Below are 21900 nucleotides of genomic sequence, written 5' to 3' on the forward strand. Positions count from 1 at the left end.
CAGATGTAGCATTTACTTTTTGACTCGAAGCAGGAACCGAAGATGTTGGTACTGACAGCCTTGTGAGAAAATTGTGAAGGCTCTCAAAACAAGCTTGTTTTGGCCAAGATTGAAATGAGCATTTATATGTTATGACTCTGAATATGACTACCTGAATTACCTCAGGGAGAATGACAATGAGAATAAGGTAAATGTATGCTATGACTAAGTCTTGGATATGAGCTGAACTTTGGGAAACAATGCACAAAATGTAAAAATTTTGCCTGAGAAACAATCAACATGTTGCTGAGCACTGAATTTGGCACTATATTGTTCAAATACCAAAAAGGTGTCACTGGAGAATTACAAAGAGATTTCAATAAAGAAGACATCCTGTCTCAGCTATTATAAGCAGAAATCCAAGGTAAATCTACTGCACCATGACTTCTGCCAGAGGCAACCTTCAGGGAACATTACTCTAGTCTGGGTAGACCCAGACTGCAAGGCCTGTTCTTAAAAGGTACCGATGCCTTTGGGAGGCATCTCAGGCAGCCCAGGCTGATTGCTTTGCACTTTCTGTGATGTGGTTTGTGGAAGGTACTCTGTAAAAATTGCTGCAGGTGCTAGTTGATGAATTTATGGAAACTGGTTTTGATAATCAGCAGTCTTTGTCTTCTCTTGGAGAAAGGAAAGTTTGGGCATATTCAGAGCATATAGATCCTTCCAGCAGAAAGGCCTTGGGCCTTAGGGAGAGACTTTCTATACTGTTGCTCTTTTTTGACAAGCATCTCCAGGTGTCACAGCTGTCAGGAATGGGACTTTCCCTGGGGCAAAATAAGGACCTTGTGTGGCTGTCATTAAGGGACATGACAGGTGTGCAAGGTGAGCAGCCAAGAAGCCTATAGATTTGTGATCATACTTCCTGGACAGGCAGTGCTGAATATAAACTGCTGAGAAATACCAAGAAAACAGAGAAAGATTGCAGCCTCAGCAAGAATTGGAGGTTTTTAACATAATACTAGCACATGTTTAATGTGAACCGTGCTAGAAGAATCGACCAAAATCACCACACAAACAAGAAAAGCTAATGGTCTAGGAAGAGAGATGCTCCATTTTATGCAGTGTGAGATACTGGAATATGTCTGAGTTTGAATGTCCTTGGTCAGCAGGACAAAGATTGAAGAGGTACATGTGGTATCTCTTTAAGTCTCTGTCTCAGTATTGACATACAGCTATCAAAAGAGGAAGACAGAGGGTTTGTGTCTTCTAAAGAAATGAAAGACAAGAAGTGAACTCAAGCAATAAGCCTTGACTTTCTGCAATGATTAATCAGTTAAGTCATTGGCTTTTTCTTGGACTTTTGGAATAGGGCAATTTTATATTACTATTTGAAACAGGAGCACTGGATTTTGGATTAAATAAACTCTGAATCTTCTGCCTACAAAGAGGATAAGTAAGTGAGAGTTCCTTAAGGAAGAAACCTTTTGTTTTCGTTTTTTCCAATCCCTTTTTCTTTTCCTAAAGAAAAAACAACATTATATAACATGGCTGAAAATTCTTCTGAATACAGCATTGTGTCTTCTCCCAGACATCAACCAGGTTTTTAGATAGAAAAGGCTGCATGTCAGCGGTGAAAAACAATCTATGTGCATGTGGGTGTTTTAGGCATAACATTATTAGTGCATCACCATTTTTCCACTGTAAAAAGGCACTGAGTGACTTGTGGAAAAATACCTATGATTCTTAGTCACCACATTTTTCAATAGGTACAGTCGAATAAAAGGTACAAAATGGTCTGAAAAATGAGAAAACAGAAAAGATCATGATTCCAACACCCTGCTTGAAGCTTTCTGAGTGGCATCTCAGATTAATTGATGAGAGAGGCTTTTCTCCCACATTAGGTCTGCAGTTGCATTCCATGCACCCCACTACATCTGGTGAGGTCTCTGTCATTTCCACTGAAGCTCTAAGTGGTCAATATGTATAAGGAGGCAAAATTAGATGACAGAGGATGGATCAAAGTCTGCTTGTATATCACCTCTGCAAGTCTGACCTGGCACAGAAGAGGACGGCACTATACCTAAAGCCTTTGCCTTTTTTATAAAAAGGTAAAGCATTTCCATGTTACATGAAAAAAGATGGCTATATCCTAGGAGATCAAGGAAATCACATTTCATGAGAATAATGGTTTACAGAGAATATACGAAGTTCCATCAAGGATAGACAGCTCTGTTATCTGTGAAATTAGAATGAAATAAATTTTGCTGATATAATTTCTTTTCTGTTCTACAAGATTAAAAATAATATTGTCTAAAGTTTCTTTTAGAGGTAAAACTATTGCATTGCAGATGGCATTGTTATTAATCTTTACAGCAAATAAAATACTTGTGAGGGACAGGAGAAACAGTCTGCTCTGCTGTGAGCAAGTACTGAAATGAGCTCATGCCAAAACATCATTGGACTCTGGCAGGGGATGCAGCTTTCCAGCAAATGGAAAAACTGTGAAAACCAAACAGTAAAAAGTAAAAAGTAAAAAGTTAAAAGGAAAACAAAATACACCTGGGCCTGGGGTGAGTTTTAAGTGAAAATATTTTTTGTTTCTTTTTTGAGGTAAGGGCTGAGTTTGCTGAAGCTAACCTTTAATTCCCAAAATATTTGGCTGTTAAACACCTTGATGACTGGTGCCAGAATAAAGTCTCATCCTGCAGGATGTAGACTGCCTTTAAAATCCAAGGAACGTCATGTAGGTTGAAAGCAAAAGGCATATTGAGGGAAATTCTTAGCAACCTGCAGCACTGGGGCCATAAAAAGCATCTAATTTTGGGTTGACAGGAAGAAAGTAAACCTCAGTCTCCTGCTTTTTGTCCCCACTTTTTTTTTTTTTTCCCAGCTACAGCAGCTTCCTTCCAGGCAATGGAAAATCACTGACTTAGATGGCAGTCTGGCCAGCACCTGACTGACTACTGGGAGTTAAATGGGAGATAGAAGCTCCTAATGCAGATAGCTTGGCAAACTTGACTTTAGAATTTCAGCCACAGTGCACAGATGAATATTAAGGCAAAGCCATTAATTGTTGACTATTGGCTCAACAGCACCTGCTACTGAATTTGAAGGATCTTATTAACAGGGGGTTCGGAGGTGGTGGTGACCTCTGTATACACACACACATTAAAAATGGAAAGGAGGCAGCCAGTATCATTAGCTCAGTTTATCTTTGTGTCAGAATCCAGACAAAACTCTATCAAACGGAGGTCTGGTAATCAGAGACTGGCCAATGTAGCATTTCCCTAGAGTGGCTATTAAAGGAGGTCAAATGAAACATTTTGTGTATTCACCTCAAACACATTGTGCTCAGTCTGACCTAGATAAATCAAAATGTGTTTGGAAGTTAATATGAAGAATCACAGATGAGACACGAGTGGAAGTTACCAAGTATTCTCTGCAGGATAATGCTTACAGAGTTACCACTGGTTTTCAGAACACTCTATTTTCCTTAAATCTCTTACAGCTTTTACTTTGAAGTTTAATGAATGGTAGCTTTCTCCCTTCCACTTTCCCTTTCCTTGGAAAAATTCAAGTTTGTTTAACTAGTTTAATGAGGAATTCAAAGCCAGTCTGGTGAATTGTTGAACAAGCAAAAGTGATTTCTGGTGGTCTGGACAATCTTTCTTAAAGTCTAGACAGAAAAATTGGTGGAGATGTTTTTCCCCCCACTTGTGACATTCAACAACATTCAGAGAAGGCACGACTGACACAGTACCTTTGCTGACACCTGCATGCTGTTCTCTTGCATGTTCATGATGGCTTCAGAAATCTTGACATCAATAGGATCCATGACTGATTCAATGTTGAATGGTCCCTCTAATCTCTCCGCTACCAGAAGCATAGCATCTGTTAAAACACAAAGCAGCCATGCCCTTAAAGAAGGGATACCTTTGGGTTCCTCAGGCACACCAGCACTGCCAGCTGTAGGTGTGGATACTGAGCACTCCTCAGCAGGAGTCTGGGGGGATGTGTGGCAGCAGCACTGTGAAGCCTGCAGGGCAGCTTCCCAGCTGTCAAAATATCTTCCCCTACTGCTGCCACCATAGAAAGAGGAATAAAGACTTTAAAAGTTAGATTAATACTAGTTGCCATAACACTATCGAGCTTGGGGTAAAATTATTTTACACAGCTTCTCGAAGCAGCCAGTGCTTTGGAGTGTACTTATGTAATCTCCTTCCCAAGAAAAAGCAGGATGATAGAAATGAATCCTCGGGGTATGTTCTTAGAATTTGTGTGAGATGATGAAAATTTTGATATGATGTATTGGGGTGTTATAATTAAAGCAGCTGTTCTTTCTGACCTTAATGATCTCATTTTCTTGCAATATGAACAGCAGATGAATATTGGATTTCTGCCATACTCTATAGGTATAAACTGTGTTTGCCTTGCTACATTTTCAAAACATGGCTGTAAGTTGTATGTAGAAATATAGTGTTTGAGTGTTTTGGATTAAAACAAAAAAAGTTTGCTTAACTTCCAATAGAGCTTCTCTGCAAAATAATTTAATCTTTTAATGTTCATTAACAAGTGAAAAACAAGCAATTGAACAGAAATTCATGGCAATAAAAAAGGTTTTGCCATGAATCAGATATATTTGTCTATACACAGACACAAATTTATCATAATTTACATGGCAATAGCTATGTGATAAAATGGATTTACAGTACATCTTTCAACAGCATATGAACAGGATCCTTGTCTTCTATGTTAGATTTAAAGTTTTCAGAAACTAATTAGCTTTAAGCAGCTGATGCTTGTAACCTTAACACAATAAACAAAAATCTTCACATGCTCTCTTCTTTATATGCCAGACCTAAGATCCAGAAAGTGCCAAGAAGACTTCCTTCTGAAACAGACCCATGCCTGCTTTGCTATTTTAAGCACCAATCCCACAGCAGCTGTGTGGAGAAGGCATGGAGTTCTCCATAGATCTGACAGCAGTACTTGTTAGCTTTACACTTGGCTGCAAGTCACAGAGGTTTATTCCAAGATGGACATTTTCTCCTTCCCCATAAAGACACAAGTGCATGGAGGTATGGGAAAATGTGGCTTGTGTCTCACTCTAGCAGTTAGACAAACACCTCCATGCACAGTCTCACCTAAGGACTGCATTAAGTTGTTTATATGCTGCCAGTGCATACCCAGAAATCCCACTGAAACTGGAATTGCTTGGCATGTAGCACCAAAGCGCTTTTGCAAATTTACATCTAATATTTCACAGTACTTTTAGGCTGGAAAGAGTAATGCCAGTTATTTGGAGTGAGGTGTAAAGCACTTGTTGCTAACTGTGAGAAATGGACAGATGACAGGAAATTGGTTTCAAGCAGAGGTGTTACTTTACCTGCACCTGATTTTAGAATTCTGTAGTTTATAGCCTTTCCAGTGTGAAGTGGTGAAAATAGGAACTACCTCTGATAGAGAAAACAGTTTTCATACACACAAAGACACATACATACATACACACATGCACACACAGTTACAGATTACAGCAATAAGTTAGCAGTTTTTTCTAAATGAAAAAAAAAATTACAAAGAGAATTTGTAAGTGTGGACTCTTATTTTCTTCCTCATGTTCAGAATGCCTTGTATAAAACATTTATGGTTTAGTACTTTGTGAGCAATGTGATCAGCTTAAATCCTCGGTGCCACAACCAGTACTAGGCCTTTTTAGAGCACAGGTCTTGGTGGCTGGATTTTGGTAGTTTACTTCAGGAACAGGATTAAGATTAGGGTTACTGCATAAAACAGTGAAAAGATTTTTTGGGTTTTCTTTTTATTTTCTTTTTTGTTTGTTTGTTGGGTTGTTTGTTTGTTTTGTTTCGGGTTTTTGGTAGGAGTAGATTACATTTTAAGTTAAGGACAGGTGCCTCTTTATATGAATCCACTTTATTTTGGCAACTAGAAGGTTGGAAAAGTCTAGTGTTAAGCCCCAGTATGTGTTCAGGGACTGTGCTGAAGCAGAGTTCAGTAAATATATAATTGCTGGAGATCTCTTGTGAGAATGGGTGGTGGCTCCAGCGTACTTGCTGCTTCTTCTGATGGCATGGGACATCCTGAATTAAACCTTGAAGTGAAATCTCAGCTATGTGTCAGAAAAGTGTACCACCTATAACTGAACAAGAACCACAGTTTCAGTTTAAGAACAGCCTTTCCTCAAGGAAAGTGCCTTCAACTCCAAAATGAATAGCTCTAGGAGATGCAAACAAAAAATCTGTTCTTGGCTTAAACACTTTGTATCTGTAGAAAGATAACTTTTAGCTAATCAGCTTCTATTATGCTTATTCATAGATTTAGTCTTTATATATACATATACATCTGTATCTATCTATATCTATATCATCTATATCTATATCTATATCTATATCTATATCTATCTATCTATCTATTAGTCATTGTTAACGAAGAGGAAAAAGACTGGGGAATGTGGATAATTCCTGGCTGCCAAAGGTGAGCTTTTTGTTATTTTGAGTTCCTTCTTTCATATGGTATGGTATATTGATGATGCTTTCAAAGCTGGGGTTCAATTTACGTTAGAGTCAAGTTTATATTTCAATCACATGGGCTATAGCTTTAAGCTATTGCTCTACATAAAGGAAAGGATGAAAAAAAGAGAAAATAAAAGAAAACAAGAAAGAAAAATCAAACAGTAAATCTCTGCTTGTCCATATTCTTTAATTTCTGTCTCCTTCTCTGGCTTGGAATGAATCTGGACCACTCCAGGCAGTTATTCATAACTTAAGTCTGTGGAGCAGTGAGAAGCTATAAGCCCACAGTGACATTTGACATTAGAGACTTGTGATCTTTTATTTAATTGGATCTGAAGGATATGCCTGGGGAGCAAGGGGTTAAAGGAAAAATATAATTTGAAATATCCACACCCTTATTGATGACAGGTACATCTTTATATCAGCAGTTTGTATTTTTGTTTTGGGGTTTAGGATGTGAGATAGGACTAATGCCGAAGTAGAGGCCTATACAGGGATATATTTGAAGAGGAAGAGTCTGAGAAATGGATTGAATGCTGTGACAAGAGATGCTTGAAGGGCTGAAGTAAAACAGGTTCCTCCTTCAACATTATTTCTGAGGCTGACGCAAGTTGTACTTCCAGTTAATGCTCATTTTAGGGATCAGCCCAGACTAGAAGTCTTGGACAATTGCACAGTTCAGATGAGTTCTTGCACAAATTAATGTTTGAGGACTCATTTTTACTTCAGTTCCAGCAGCACTGTGGGACTATGGCTGATTTAGCAGTGACCAGGCTGCTGGGTTATTCTTGTCACCTTCTGATAGGAGTACTACAAGCTCAGTCTAGCAAAAGAGGATGAACAAGTGGCACTTCTGTGAATGCCAAAATTATTTTCTTAGCCTCTGTCTGACTGGGCTCTTCCTTCTACCCTTTTTCTAACCATCATGCTGTTCCTGACTAAATCAAACTTATCCCGATGATACCTGAGAGCCACAGGCTGAGAGAAGCCTGGAAGAACAAGGTAGTCTTATTATTGTGGATGTTCAGGCCCCTTGGGAACAAACTCACTTCTGTATTTAACTAGCTTGATACTATAAATTTTTTGAGTTAGGCCTCAGATTTAAATTAAGACTGAATTTTTCATCCATAACATTGATTTCTAGGAAGAAACACTGTACAGTTTTAAAGTGAGTTGCTGTCTTGGAAAATATTTCCTCAGGTCATTAGGTGGAATTCTCTTTTTTGCCAACCTTAACTCTCACTACAGTGATAAACTTTATTATTCACTTGTACAGGTCCATATGAGCACATACGTACCAGCTACCCTGTGCAATTGAGTGAAATGGAAGCTGTTAGGTTGAATACAGTGAAAATCAGATAAAATGCAATAAGCTGAGATTTATGACAGGACAGTCAAAATGTTGTAATGGTCCTCACCAGACTGTAGCTCTTCAAATCTCTAATTGTGTAATTGTGTATCGACAAACACAACACTGCTGCCCCAAGTCCTTTTTTTTCTTCTAAAAATATTGTGAATATTATTACATGAGGAATCTGGAAAGATTTCAATATGAATTTCAGAAAATCTAGATGCTTTAGTCTTGAAATCCTAATTCTCAAGAACAGACCCTTGAACGGACAAAAGCCTGGTTGAGTTCAGTGTAAATCTGAGTGGGCTTAATAATTTCTCAATCACCTCAAATAGTAGATATTTGGAACTTAATTATTGTTTGTGCTATAAAAAAATCTGAAAACTGGGTGATTGACTCACTTGCTTTTTTATGCTGTTAATATACTTGGACTGTGTTGTTCAACTACATATGTTCTTGATTTTTCTTCTTTTGTATTTTTCCAAATCTGCTTTCTTAGGTTCAGTATGTGTTCTTCATGTACTACAGCATCTGGCAAAAAGCTGGCATCTTGCTGCCAGCTGGGGTGAGTGGATCAGGAGCTCGGTTTAGGTCAGTAATTCTTGTGCTGTGGGTTTATCAGGGACTAGGAAACAATAGATGTGACTAATTGCTCACTTGAGGACACAGGCTTGCCAATGGCCCTGAGAAAGTGCAGAGCATATGGCACACCAGGGTCACCATCAGTGCTGCTGCTCTCAGCCTCTCCTGGATGCTGAAAACAGGAGTGGGGACCTTCCTGATGCAGTAACCCCCCAAAGGCTACTGAAGGCCTAGGGTGTAGTCCAAGGGCCCCCAACGTGTCTGCCAGCTGAGAACAGCAGTTCTCTTTAAATGCTTTATATTCTGTTTTCCTTATAAAAAAAAACCCACAGGTATTTGTCAGTGGCTTTTAGAAGGACCTTGTTTCATTTTAAGCAGTATTTAAGAAAGAGATCCTGAAGAAATTTTTAGTTTGCTTTATAGTTTTTTTTTTTTTTTAAGTTTCATAGGTGCCATTTTAATGAGAAACACAGGAGAAAGCTCGTCATCATGCTAAGTGATTGATTGTATAACTTAAGCATTCAGAAGACCAAGTGTGAATTTCAAGATATGGAAATACTTTATGAGCCCTAGGTGTCCACAGGTAAAGTAATGGATAGACTAACAATACAAATAGATAAGAATCTGTCTCTGTTTCCTTGGAAATGCATTAAGCCACCCTCCTATAATCTTGATACCAAAAGTGATGTGTTCCTGTTTGTGTTATATTTCTTTCAGTGCAGTTTCCCAGAAAACTTCCTGAATTCCAGATTGAAATAAAAGGAGCAGAGAAAATGAAACTGATGTATGACACTTCTGACAAGATATAACCCCCTCTAAACTAGGCTGAAATACAATGTTCTGGCAAGAACCATCAGTGCCTCCTTTTTCTTGCCCTCTTTCTATCATCCAGAAAATGCAAAGACACTCTGATAGGGAGAATTTGGGATGCTGATAAGAAAAGGCATTTTTAGGGTCTCTGTTAATTTGGCTGTGACATCAGTTTTTCTTTTCATGCATTGTTGCTTCTCTACTTCAAAATTATCAGTGAGATTCCAGCAGTGGCTGAGCTTCCCCCAGGGGAATCCAAGAGAGAATCTATGGATGAAGTCTATAATTGTTGTTCATGGAAACAAAGAATGGTAAAATACTAAGTTGCATGTCCTTCACAAAACTGTAAGGTATATTTTGTTTTGGGAAAAAAAGGAAGAAGATCTCATTTTAAATTCTTCATTAAGAGTTCTCTATTTTTCTTCTAGGTATGTGGTCTTACACTTGTTTATGGAGAACTGTAAAGTGCTTCTTCCCAAAGCTGCTGGTAAACAAAACAAAGGATAAGTTTTTATTTGTGAAATTGCAAAGGATTTATCTATGGACAAGACCATGGATTTCAGATTGAATAGTTGTAAAACAGAGTGAGAAACCTGTCGCAGTTGACTATGACCTTGAGAGTGGCAATGACTGTTTTGGGATAGGATATAATTGTTGATATGCTGGGCTGCAAGGCAGAGATCATTTGGTAGCTTCCCAACCTTCTGACCAAGGGCAAGGGGAGGCAGGAGTCTGGATTGTATTTACTAGGTCATGTAGGTAAAACTCAGTGAGCTTTCCATCATGACACTAAACATAAATAGTGATCATAAAATCTTTAGAGCATTAGATGGTAAACTAATGAAACAAATTAAAAACTAAAAATTGAAAAGTGAAATATGGGTACATATTGGCTTTTTACAAATATAGTATCAGTGAAAATACATCCCTGTAATAATCTGCCAAAAGTTTTACTGCTAGATTATGATTTACTAAAAAAATTCAAGAAGAGGAAAGTAAATCTCTACCTCACATTTAAAGGAGGTGATAAGAACTCTTCTCAGGAAAACAGAATAAGGCATGGCAGAGATGCCAAAACTGCTGTTTTCCTTAGGGTCCACAATCCCTTTTTCAAAATATTATTCATATTAGAACTCTATATGGCTCTATCCTGATGAGGCTAAACTGACACATTACAGATTTCCTGTCTGAGTACCATTAAGCTCCACACACACTTCATACTATGGAATAATATTACAATTTTCTACACCCTGCTTTATTTTATTTTTTTGTGGTTTTGTGTTTTTTTTTTATTTGTTCATTTTTGTTTCATGGGAGAAGGTACTTTTCTTGAAATTCATGTTGCACTTGTGCAGAAGAAATAGCAATATTTTAATTTGGATATTCAGTTAACAATAACCAGTTAAGCTTCTCTCTGGAGATATGCAGGCAAATGACTTGTCAGTCCTTGCATGAGAAACTGCTGCATGTGGGGTAAGATTTTTCTGGAGGTGAAAATTGTCAGCATGTGAAGCTGAAGCTGAACAAAACAGGGAGCAGTAAGGAAAACATGTCTGGGGTGGGTTGTTTACATGGGAGAAAACAAGGGCAAAGAAAGATGGATTAAGGTGAGCTAAGGAACAAACATGGGAAAATAGGTGGAAGAGGGCAGATGAAAGAGGCCATCTGGAAAAACCACTGGTCAGCAAACTTGTCAGAGGCTTGATCACTGCAGTCTGCTCTATATCCTTATTAAACTCTATTCTTAACCATTTTCTGGTTGAGAATCACAGCATGGCTGTGCAGAATATTCTCTCCTTGTGTGTGTGTGTGTGTGTGTGTCTGTGTGTGTGTGTGTGTAAGACGCTGCTAGCAAGCTTCAAGCCATTGGTCCTGTGAGTAGGAGACCAGCAGCAGGTAAGACCTGAGGTTTCTGCTGGACCTTTGGTATAGACTGCGTGCAGATTCTGGACAGTCTTGAGCTCCAGGCTGTGGTTCAAAGGAGTTGGTTCAAGATGTGTGTGTATGACTAAAGGGGGCTGCACGTAGCTCCCAAATGAACTGCCACAGGGACAGTCTGACAGGGATCCATTCACCCTCTTATCCCTTCTGAGCCTCTCATTTCTGCACAGAGAGATGATTGAGCATGGAATTCTTCAAAGGAGTGCAGAAGGATGCACTCCTGAAGGTTTCTAACTGTACACAGTACAACCAAGACATGGAAAACTCCATTTCAATTTCTTTTCCTGCTGTGAGCAGTCTCAAAATTTTACCTGTTGGAAAAACACCTTAACCACCTCTGCTATTCTAAAGTGCCCAATAGCTCTCTTTTAAAGCTATTTCCATGGCATTCTTAGCTATTCTGGACAGAAAGATTGGTATTTAAGACAGAATCCAGTTTTCTGATTTATGCTGGTAGGGCTGATGTCTGAAGGATGATGTAAAGAAATTATGTCCTAAGTTCTTTCAGGAAGGACTGGAATACAGAATTGTCCTTGCCAGTTTAATCCCCAGCTAATTAAAAGGCAAATTTAAAAATGAGTGTAGAGGTTCAGATCTAGTTATTTATTATCTATGTTTTAATTACAAGAATGTACAGATTTAAGAATTAAATTGTGTTTTTTTATATTTCTAATCAGCTATGTAGCCATGTCAGTTTATGGCAGTATCACTTACTTTTCCTTCAAAATAAAAAGGAAAAAAAGAATTGTCAATGGTATGAATAAACTGAAAGGATATTTTATTATTCCTGTTGGGATTGTATCTTGCTCTCTCTTAGGCAGAACAGCTCAAGAAATTATGATATATGTATGAAGAGTTATTGACATGCAATTGTCATCTTTTTGCATCTGATGGAAGCAAAATGAGTTTTGTTGGGTGAACTGTAGTTTTTGAGTATTTCACATACCATATGTTTTTCTTCCACGTATTGAAAAAAATGCCTATATAAAATTATTCTTTTTCTATGTCTTTCTATAACTTTGAGGAATTCTAAATAGTTTATTCTAAATAGTTTATACACTGTTATTAGATCATGTCTTATTTTGTTCTTGTATGCAAAAAGAAAATAGCAAAGACTGGGCAAAATGGTAATCTTTGTCTATTACTCTTATTCTTCCTATAGTAACTGAATGCAAGACATTGTTCTGAACTGGAATTTTAGCTAACATTATTGCTAAGTGTTGACAATTCTGTCTAAATATTTGACATGCATCAATTAATAAAACATAATACATTTTTAAAACCTTTGTTTTGTTGCTTTTATAATATGCCAAGAGAGGTTTAAATGGTCTGTCACAGGAAATGTTAGTAAATAAGAGAATCCCATTGATGCATGCCTGTATGCTACCTTCCATAGTTAATTTAAATTTGTATTAACATGGGTTAGTGTGCATAATTTTTTAAAGACAGGTGGAGTTTGGAACACTGGAAAAAGTCTATCTCTGACTCTTTCTTGATGAGATAGGCTGAAATGGTTGAAAAAGAACAAATCATAGCCTGATATTTCCTACTACATTTAAAGGTATCCTTAGTGAAAATCTCCTGGGTATATAGTTTGCAGTATCTTTATACGGTCAAAGACATTAGAAACTCAAAGATCTTTTCAACCATTCCAAAGCCCATGCAGAGTTACAACCCTAGATATAAATTCCCATGTATAAAATCCCTAGAGCTCAGTGCAGAAAAAAATTTAAAATAGCTTTGCTATATTCTTCTGACTTTTTTTTTTTACGAAAGCTATTTCACTGTCTGCCATACATCACTATCAGAATATTTGTCCAGCTATGTGGTATATTTTTTCTGCTGCTTAATTTAACTCAACTATTTCTAATAAGCTGCTTCATATAACTTTAAACACTTTGATTATTTCTTTGTAAAATCCCTCAGATATATGTAGATATTTATCATGTCTTTTAGTTTGTGCTTGGTCATATTTTCCATGTTAATTTTCTTATTCTGTTTTCATAAGTGATTTCCTCAGGTCTTTTCCTGTTTTCTTTATTGCCTTTAAAAGAATTCTCTAGTATTGTGGTGCCTAGGACTAATTAAACTTTTAGAACTGGATCTCATTAATGTTGTTTTGCAGAGGTCCTTTTTGCTCCATATGTCTGACTCAGAAATCTTTCTTGATTCCCTTGATGTATCTGATTTCCTTATCCCCTTCATCACAACTGATTTATAATTCATATTTCCCATGTCAGTCCTGGCACATTTTTCAAATGACTCCTTATATTCCGAATTTACAGTGAATATAATTTCTACACTCTTTTTTAGTTTCTTCCCCACTTCTAATTCTAAATTTTGTGCAGTAGAGATTTTTCCAGCCTTAGCAGAATTTATGGTACCTTTTTTAACACATAATTAATGACCTGTCCATTATCTCTTCTGGAAAATTGACACATATTTTACTTTTATAAGAAGTTTGTTTCAAAAAACTTGTTGTTATTTCAAGAATAACTTCACCCTTTAACACTATCTAATCTACACATAGCATAGAATCTTGTCTTATCATCTTATCATAGCATGGATTGGATTGGATGGGAAGGGACCTTAAAAACCGTAAAATTCCAGCCCCCTCCCATGGGCAGGGACATCTTTCACTTGACCAGGTTGCTCAAAGCCCATCCAGCCTGGCCTTGAACACTCCCAGGGATGGAAAACCTACCATTTCTTTGGGCAAACTGTTCCATTGCCTCACTACCCTCACAGGAAATAATTTTTTTCTAATATCCAATCTAGACCTATTTTCTCTCAGTTTGAAGCCACTTCCCCTTGTTCTGACACTTCATGCTGTTGTAAAAAGCCACGACCTTTCATAATCTTTCATAATCTTTCAACTGCTTAGTGTGGTGGTATCTATGACATTAATGTCTTCTACAACAATCTGGTTTTAAACCTAATAAACTGATGTTCCTATTGGCAGTTTACTGCCTTATGGAAGGGCATTGGTCATAATTCTGTTTTTTTCTTTTATATTAATATTTTTTTTTCTGCTTTATAGTCTCTGTATGCCACTAGATGTAATGCATCTTCAGTGTTGCATTATCAATGAATTTTTAGCCATTTTTTTGGGTTAAAAGTGTCCAGTGGATGACCAGCTAGATGATGAAAATTTTGGAGATAACTTTTGCTCCAGAGATATTTTTAACAGACTGAACAGGACCCCAACCCAAGTTCTTGTTGTTATCTTTTTAATAAAATGGGACTGAGGGTAAACAGTAAGGTGAAAACAGACACTAGTGTTACTATTCAGGAGAGTAAATATGAAGACTGGCGTAGAAAATCTGAGAAGGACCTCATGATACTGAACGACTGAGCAATAAAATAGAATCAACTGATGAGTATAAGAAAACAAAAAAAAATCCCAATATATTTTAGGCAACAAGGGTTTTGAGATGACTATTGTCACTCAAAATCAAGCTTTTCAGTTTATGCTATTATACCATTGTCTTAGCAATAATCAGAAAATCTCACACTGAATCTTTGGAGAATAACTAGAGAAAGAAAAGAGCACAAAAAAAATATGTTCATAGTTACAAATAAATCTACAGTAAAATAACATCATGGATAGCACATTGCAGAAGTGATAAATGAAAGCTTGAAGATATGGCACAAACCATAATCTAATATCATACAATCCTGAATTAGAAAAATTTTCAGAGGATACAACAGTGGCCAGCCAAATTGTGGATGACATGGGGGTGTCTTAAGGTTCAGTGCTTATTCCAGTACAGGAAAAGTGACGTACAATACAAAACTAGTGGATCACACTTTATTAATTTATTGAAGTTACAATAATGATAATTTGTTAATTCCAAGTATATATAGCAAATTCCTCAGTGTTGTCATCTTTTCAGAGAATAACTGGATGATCCTCAGTTTCTTTGGTAAATTCAACCTTTATTTCCTCTGAATCAAAGAAAATCATTGCCCGTGTTTCATGTGGGAAGCCACAGTTGCTATTAAAGTCTGAAATCCAAACTTCCCAGGTACCAGTGCCAGGCTTTTGAATAGACATCCTACGAGTAACATCTTTCCTGCTACTTTGTCAGTAAGATGACTTTATGCCTTTCCTTGCCATAAATAAACAATCAGCCTATGACCATCTTTGCTGGCATGAATCCATCCCAATGGAGCAGCTCTTAGGGAGGTGTCACACACAGTTGCACAGACAAAATTGATTTTTGCCTTTCATTTTATTGATTAATATGGAAATGTACTGCGGATATCTCATTGCATTTAAAAGCCTGCCACTATGCAGAGAATTTTGAGATGCCTAATAGCATTTTCTCCCAGCAAGTCTCAATGCAGCAAATGAAAACAGTGGGTTTTTTTTCCCCCACTGATAAATGTTTGAATCCCAAATGACTGCATACATCAAGGCTGTCACAAATCAATGCTGTTGGCATGACTAATCTATTTATTGTTTTGACATTCCTCTTGAAAGGAAAGAGCAATTTCTCTATGTTTGCCTAGCTGCACTAACTATAATATTGGGATGTAACAAAACTAATCAATAGCATAGGGGCAACATTGTAAAAACACTGGAGCTCCTTAATTCTTCCAAGTTATCAGTGTCCTGATCTTTTAGATGATTGGGAGATCAAGAGTAAAAATGTTTGTCCAGTCTAGAGAAGGTCAAAGTACTATAAAAATTTAATGTTCATCACAAGGCCATTTGTCTGATATGCTGTAATCATCATAAATATTAATAATAACACACAACAGTGTTTTGCAGAAAATAAAAAGTCTGTTCCCACTAAAACTTTCACAGCAGGAAAAAAAAAATAGAGGGTAAAATATTAAAAAAAAATTTAATAGAGGGTGAAAAATTAAAAAATGGAACATTTTCTACAGAGAGATTGCTGTCTGGGTGTACATTGCTGAGGCTTCCAGGCCAGTAGCCAGGGAACCATTGTATTAATTGTCCCTGTAAAAAATCAACAACAAAAAATTCATCCAACAGCTCCAGTTTCATCCAATGGGGATTTATGAATATGAATTAACTCTATTTCCCCATAGATGTATGCCCTAAAAATGGACTATGAAATCTAGGGAGATATAGGGATGTTTTGGGATGGACTTTCTATAATTTTGAGTTTTAACCTGTTCTTTCCATTCTATGCACTTAGTAGAACCATCCTCCCTGGCTCCCTGAACACCAAATGAGATGTAGCCAGCACTGGAGACCTCTGGAGAGATATTCCATCCTCCCAGTATATTTAGCGGTTAAGTTTGCTGTGAACTTTTCCCTAATGCATCCACTCTTTAAGAGCTGCCTGGCTAAAGCAGCAGCTTTGTGCATTCAAGCCTCTGCACAGCTGTGCCCCACCCTCCTTTTCCAACTGAGCTCCTCCTCTGCCACTGGTCTGTGCTGGAGACCAGCCTTCATGAAATTCCTCATCTTTGTGTGCATCCACTGAATCCCAGCTCCTCTTCTTACTAGAATAACAAATGCTGATAAAATTCTGCTATCACTAACCCAGCTCTAGGTCTGGGATATGAACACTGATTTAATGGTATTTCTTCTTAGTCTTTCCAGAAATAAGGAAAAACATGGTGCAGATCCAGTAGCATATTAAGGAAGAAATGTTAGGCTCTGTACTATGCTGTTGTACTCACAGTTTGTTGCTGTAAAGAAATAACACTGACTTCAGATTTTCTAAATGTGATAGTGTAAACCCAAATACATAAATGCTTAATGCTATATATTTTAAAGAAGACATTATTATTAATACTTGTATCTGCTGAAAATAGGACATGACCCTAGGCCTAATAAAGGCACAAAGCATCTTTTCAACAATTTGTTTTGGAGAAGACTCTTCATTCCTGTTCTCAAATTGTTATGAAAGTATCCAATTTTTTTCCAGTTGGCTGAGTGTATGGAAGGAAATGACTATTATTCCCATTTCTGCACTGATATGTGTGGACATTACTGTTCAGAAATGAGCGTGTTTTGGCACGACAGGACTAGGTGGTAATGAAGTTGATGATTTTGTTCCTATTAAACACAATAAGTCATGCCAGTTTTGGCTCTATTCAAAATATGGGTGGAAAAAAAATCAATGTTTGTCAAATGGAATAGGACGGTATCTATGGAGCAAATTGTTTTCATGGTTTCAGAAGAGAAAAAAAAATGTGAGAAGACAGAATAAAGAACAACAAACAGTATTCTAAAAGTTGCTACCAAAATGACTGCTTTCTTAAAATCCTGTTTACATGTATCATATTTTTCAAGAAAAAATTAGGAAAAATGACATCATCTGACAGTGATATATGCTGCAGTGTACACTGGATTCTATCTGCTCTCCAGGGAAATCTTTTCACAGACACTTAACATCGCTGATATTCTGTAACTAAAAGAGGCCTTCAAAGTCAAATGTATTCTGCTTCAGTTAAAGGAAAATTTAAGACGTATGTTTTGTCCCCACTATTTCCCACATGCTTTATACAGAAAGATAAGAGCTAACAATACAAATAATGATGATTAACTTGGTAGTATCATATTCCTCTGCCAACCAGGAAGGAAAACCAAAAGGCCTTTATAATACTTACATCAGCCTAGCAACACCTTTTCACCTAAAGCAGGCAGATACCATTTAAATATCCCACCCTCAGGTGGGGTCTCTGCACTTGTGAGACCCAGCATGTAGCACCCAAATCTGGGGCTCCCAACATAAGGAAGGCCTGGGCCTGTTGGGGTGGGTCCAGATCAGAGCTGTGAAGTTGAGGTTCATCTTGGAAAAGACAAGGCTATAGTTTGACCTTAGAGCAGCTTCCCAGTACCTAAAGGGGCCTGCAAGAAAGCTGGAGAGGAAATTTTCACAAGGGCATGTCCTGATTGGACAAAGGGTCATGGCTTTGAACTGAACAAGAGTTTGTTCAGAATAGATATTAGGAAGAAATTTTTCCTATTAGGAAACAAGGGGTGTGAGGCACTAGAACATGTTGTCCAGAGAAGCTGTGGGTGTCCCATTCCTGGAAGTGTTCAAGGGCAGGTTGGATGGGGCCCTGAGCATCCTGGTTAAGTGGGAGGTGTCCTTGCCTACGGCAGGACACTGGAACTAAGTGGTCTTTAAGGTCCCTTCCAAAACAAACCATTCTTTTATTCAATTATATTTTCTTTTGGAACAGCAAGTTAGACAACTTCCCATTTCAAAAGTGATTTGCACAAATGCAACTAGAACAAACCTGTCCTTTTGGTGATATTTACTCAAACCATGGAACAGAAATATTTACTTTGATTATTTCAAACATTTCTCTCTCTCTCTATGGAAACATAATAGACAATAAATTCAACCTACCCCTTGCCCTAACTTTATTGTTTAACTTTTTTTATTTATTTATTTTTTGTGCAAATATTTGTGTGTTTAGTGTTAGTTTGCACAAATATCTGTAGAGGAGCTCCCATTCACAAACAAATCATTGTGTCTGTGATTCAGATGAATTTGTTCAGCCTTGTCACAGGTTCAAGACCACAATTTCTTGATGGAAATGAGCCAAAATTTTTACTAAAAACATCAGTCACTTAGATGTAAAAAAGAAAATATATAAAAAGACAGTCCTTACTTTTTTGTTTGATAAGAATGAATCTCACTAATTTAAAATGGAAAAGGGTCTGACAAGGAAAGAATATGAAAAATATCCATACCTCTACTACACCTCTTACTACAAAGCTTTTCCTTCTTTCACTCCTATTGGAAGGCTAGAATATCTAATCAAGGACTGGAAATACATTTGGTGTGAGGTAAGTGGCCAGTTACAAAAAAGAAAAAAAAACAACAAAAAAACCCAAACAAACAAACAAAAAAAGCCATGCCAGATGTCTATAACTCATACTTGTGGTTTCCTTGTAGTGTAAATGGTTCAGTAGAACTGAAAATTCTCTTCTCTTTATAAAATCTGTTCTTTGAAATGTAGTGAATAAAGATTGCAGTCACAACATGATCGCATACTTCTGGATAGCTGCCTGAAGGAACTACAAGGAACACAGGAGTGCTTTGTCTCCTCAGGCACTTTCTCCTGTCCTTCTGCTATCCTGGATGCATGAAACAGTCTGGTTATCTACATGGTGTAGTGAAAAAGAGGAATTGGATTGTATACATGGAGGAGGATAACTTCCAAGAGTTCAAAAATGAGAAAGCAGTGTCAGAAGACAGTCCAAATATGCTGCTCAACTCAGGATACAGGCATAAACCCCATTTAAGTCAACAGAAAAAAGGACTTATCTCCTTTACACCACTGGGGCCAAAATTTCATCCTGCTCTGTGCCAGCACTGATGTCCATGGAATAGAGAACAATTCAGGGAGGGACGGAGGTGGTTGGAAACAATCTTGGGTGCATTTTCAGCATGATGAGATCTGCTGCAGAGCAGACAGAAGGATGATGGGAATGGGAAGAAGCTTGCCTTACAAAGGGCAGTTTGCATTAGAGTGGCTTTTGCTGTGTTCAGAGTGGTCCTGCCATCTCTGCCAGGTTCTCAGGTGGCTCTCACCAGCCCAGGTGCTTGCAGGAAAGAGGTGCCTGCAGACCTGGACCATGGGTACACCCAGCAGCACACTGCGGGGGGTTGGATGGCTCTGACCATGTGAGTGCTACTGACTTCCTCTGTAGCACCAAGCACAGCTCTGGAAAAGGATGTGCATGCTGTGGGGAGAAACATTTCCAGAAGGATGTGGTGGGAACAGCATGCTGGAGAGAGGCTGCTGTGCCAATGTTCTGATACAGAGGATTGCCAAGGTGCTGGGAACAGCAGCCAAAGCCAGAACTGTTATGGCAATGTGAACCAGCTGCAAAACAGGAGCCACTGCAAAGGGTTGACTGAATGGCACCAGGGCACTGTGAAAAGTTTCATGAAAAAGTTCTAGCCTCTTTCTCGCCAGCGGGCCCTTCTGCTCATCTGCTATTCTTAGACTTCTGTTTTTCTACAGTAACCACTGTGTGCTTTGAAAATCCTTAGGGAGTTTTGAATGCCTCCACAGAACAATTTAAAAAGCAAATATCAGTAAAATGACATCTTGTTATGTTAAGACAAATATATGCCTTTCAGTGAATGCCGGATGTAAAAATTATTTGGTTTTAAAAAAATGCCCATAAATCTTTCTTGGTTTAAAAAACAGTCAATGATTTTTAGTTCTTTTTATTTTCTGAAGAAGCAGGAAAGTACAACAATAAATACTGATTGGAAAGGGTATAATGAGTTATGTACTAGCTTATGTTCTTTTCAGCTCCCTAACTTCATTTGCTTGTGAAAATGGTGAGCATGTTTTGATAGTAGATTGATGGTTTCTTCTAGATGACTAAAAAAAAAATTCTGCACCATAGGGGATGACTGGAGGGATCTCTATCCTGTTCACACTAAAGAACAAAACAATTATTTATTCATGGAGACACAGGCCATTAAAGACATATTTATTCTGAACTTTTTTTGTTGTTGTTGTTCAGTTAAAGATGGATTTTTTATATTTATTGTCACTAATGATACATCTAAGGGTTTCTGATATGTGATTGCTTTGTAGAGCTTCATGCTGTTTGAAAGAATCTAATTTCTAAGATAAATACTGCCATTATGCAGTTATTTATCCCTTTGCCATTAGGGCATACTCCTTGATTAGCAGTTTCATGATTTGCTTACCAAAGAGATTGCACTGCGTTGTGCATGTTCTTGAGAATCAGATAAAATACCCTTGCTCACATTCAGCTTCATTGTTTCACACTCAGCTCTCCAGTTTATACAAATCACTTCCTCACATTGTCCTGAACTCTTAGATAAGTCATTAATTAAAAAACCAAAACCAAAACATGGGGTTTTGTGTGCTTTGTATTTCTTTCTTTTCTCTCAAAAGTACACAGCATCAATTTCCAATTCCATCTTACCCAACGCACTGTTTGATGGCATGGGAAATAAGATAATGATAGCCCAGTCTGAAGTGTACAGGAACTTGTCTCTTCCTACTGGTTTCCTGCAGCAAGCAGTGCACACATAGTTTAGGGAAAAGTGTCTGATGGCAATTGCATTTTTAACTCTTTGATCACACACTGAACAAGATATTACTATCTTCCTAGATATTACTGGAAGCTTTACAGTGCATTTAATATTGTTTTAAAATTAACAGCAATTTTCTTCACATCCCATTTCCCCCCAGATATTATGTGCAAATTGGATGAGGTCACCAGAAAGACATTTTGCTTAACAAGAGTTAAGCAAATCTGAGTTTGAGGCAAGAGAATAAATAGACTCTTCTTTTTTTCCAGATGGGAGAGAAGTATAAGAACCCACATATCCAAGGCTACTGAATTACTGGGTAAAATGTTTGTTTTCATAGCAAAAGACAGGTGTCTTTCAGTCCTTAAGCTTTCTATAAAATGCCTCTCTACAGTGTACCACAAGGCATGTGGATAGCAAATCTTGTATGTTGCACATACACCATGAGAAAAGTTCATCCAGGAGAAGGAGGGAGGGCCACTCAAAGAATCACATTATCAGCTGCATCTCCCAGAAAAGAGTTATTATTCCACTCTCACTAGAAATGTCACCAAAGGAGCCAGAGATCTACTGGAAAATGCAGCAGACTGCAGAGAACTGCAGAGGACAAGGATTAGGGCTGTGTTATGGGGATAAATGTCTTGCAGCTGTTAGGTAAAGCATCTCTCTAGCCAGAGCTGAT

The 21900-nt window shown here is 37.7% G+C and overlaps 1 protein-coding gene across 2 annotated transcripts in view; it reads right to left on the minus strand.

Moving 5' to 3' along the window:
• The window catches only part of GPC6 (glypican 6), a 724766-nt gene that overhangs the window by 74717 nt on the left and 628149 nt on the right, over window positions 1–21900 (minus strand). For both annotated transcript variants that reach the window (XM_064408448.1, XM_064408449.1), the window contains exon 5: window positions 3740–3870. In XM_064408448.1, the coding sequence (XP_064264518.1) occupies window positions 3740–3870 (131 nt within the window). The remainder of the gene's footprint in view (window positions 1–3739; window positions 3871–21900) is intronic.

The sequence above is a fragment of the Passer domesticus genome, chromosome 2 (genome assembly GCF_036417665.1).
Source record: "Passer domesticus isolate bPasDom1 chromosome 2, bPasDom1.hap1, whole genome shotgun sequence".
NCBI classification, from domain to species: domain Eukaryota; kingdom Metazoa; phylum Chordata; class Aves; order Passeriformes; family Passeridae; genus Passer; species Passer domesticus.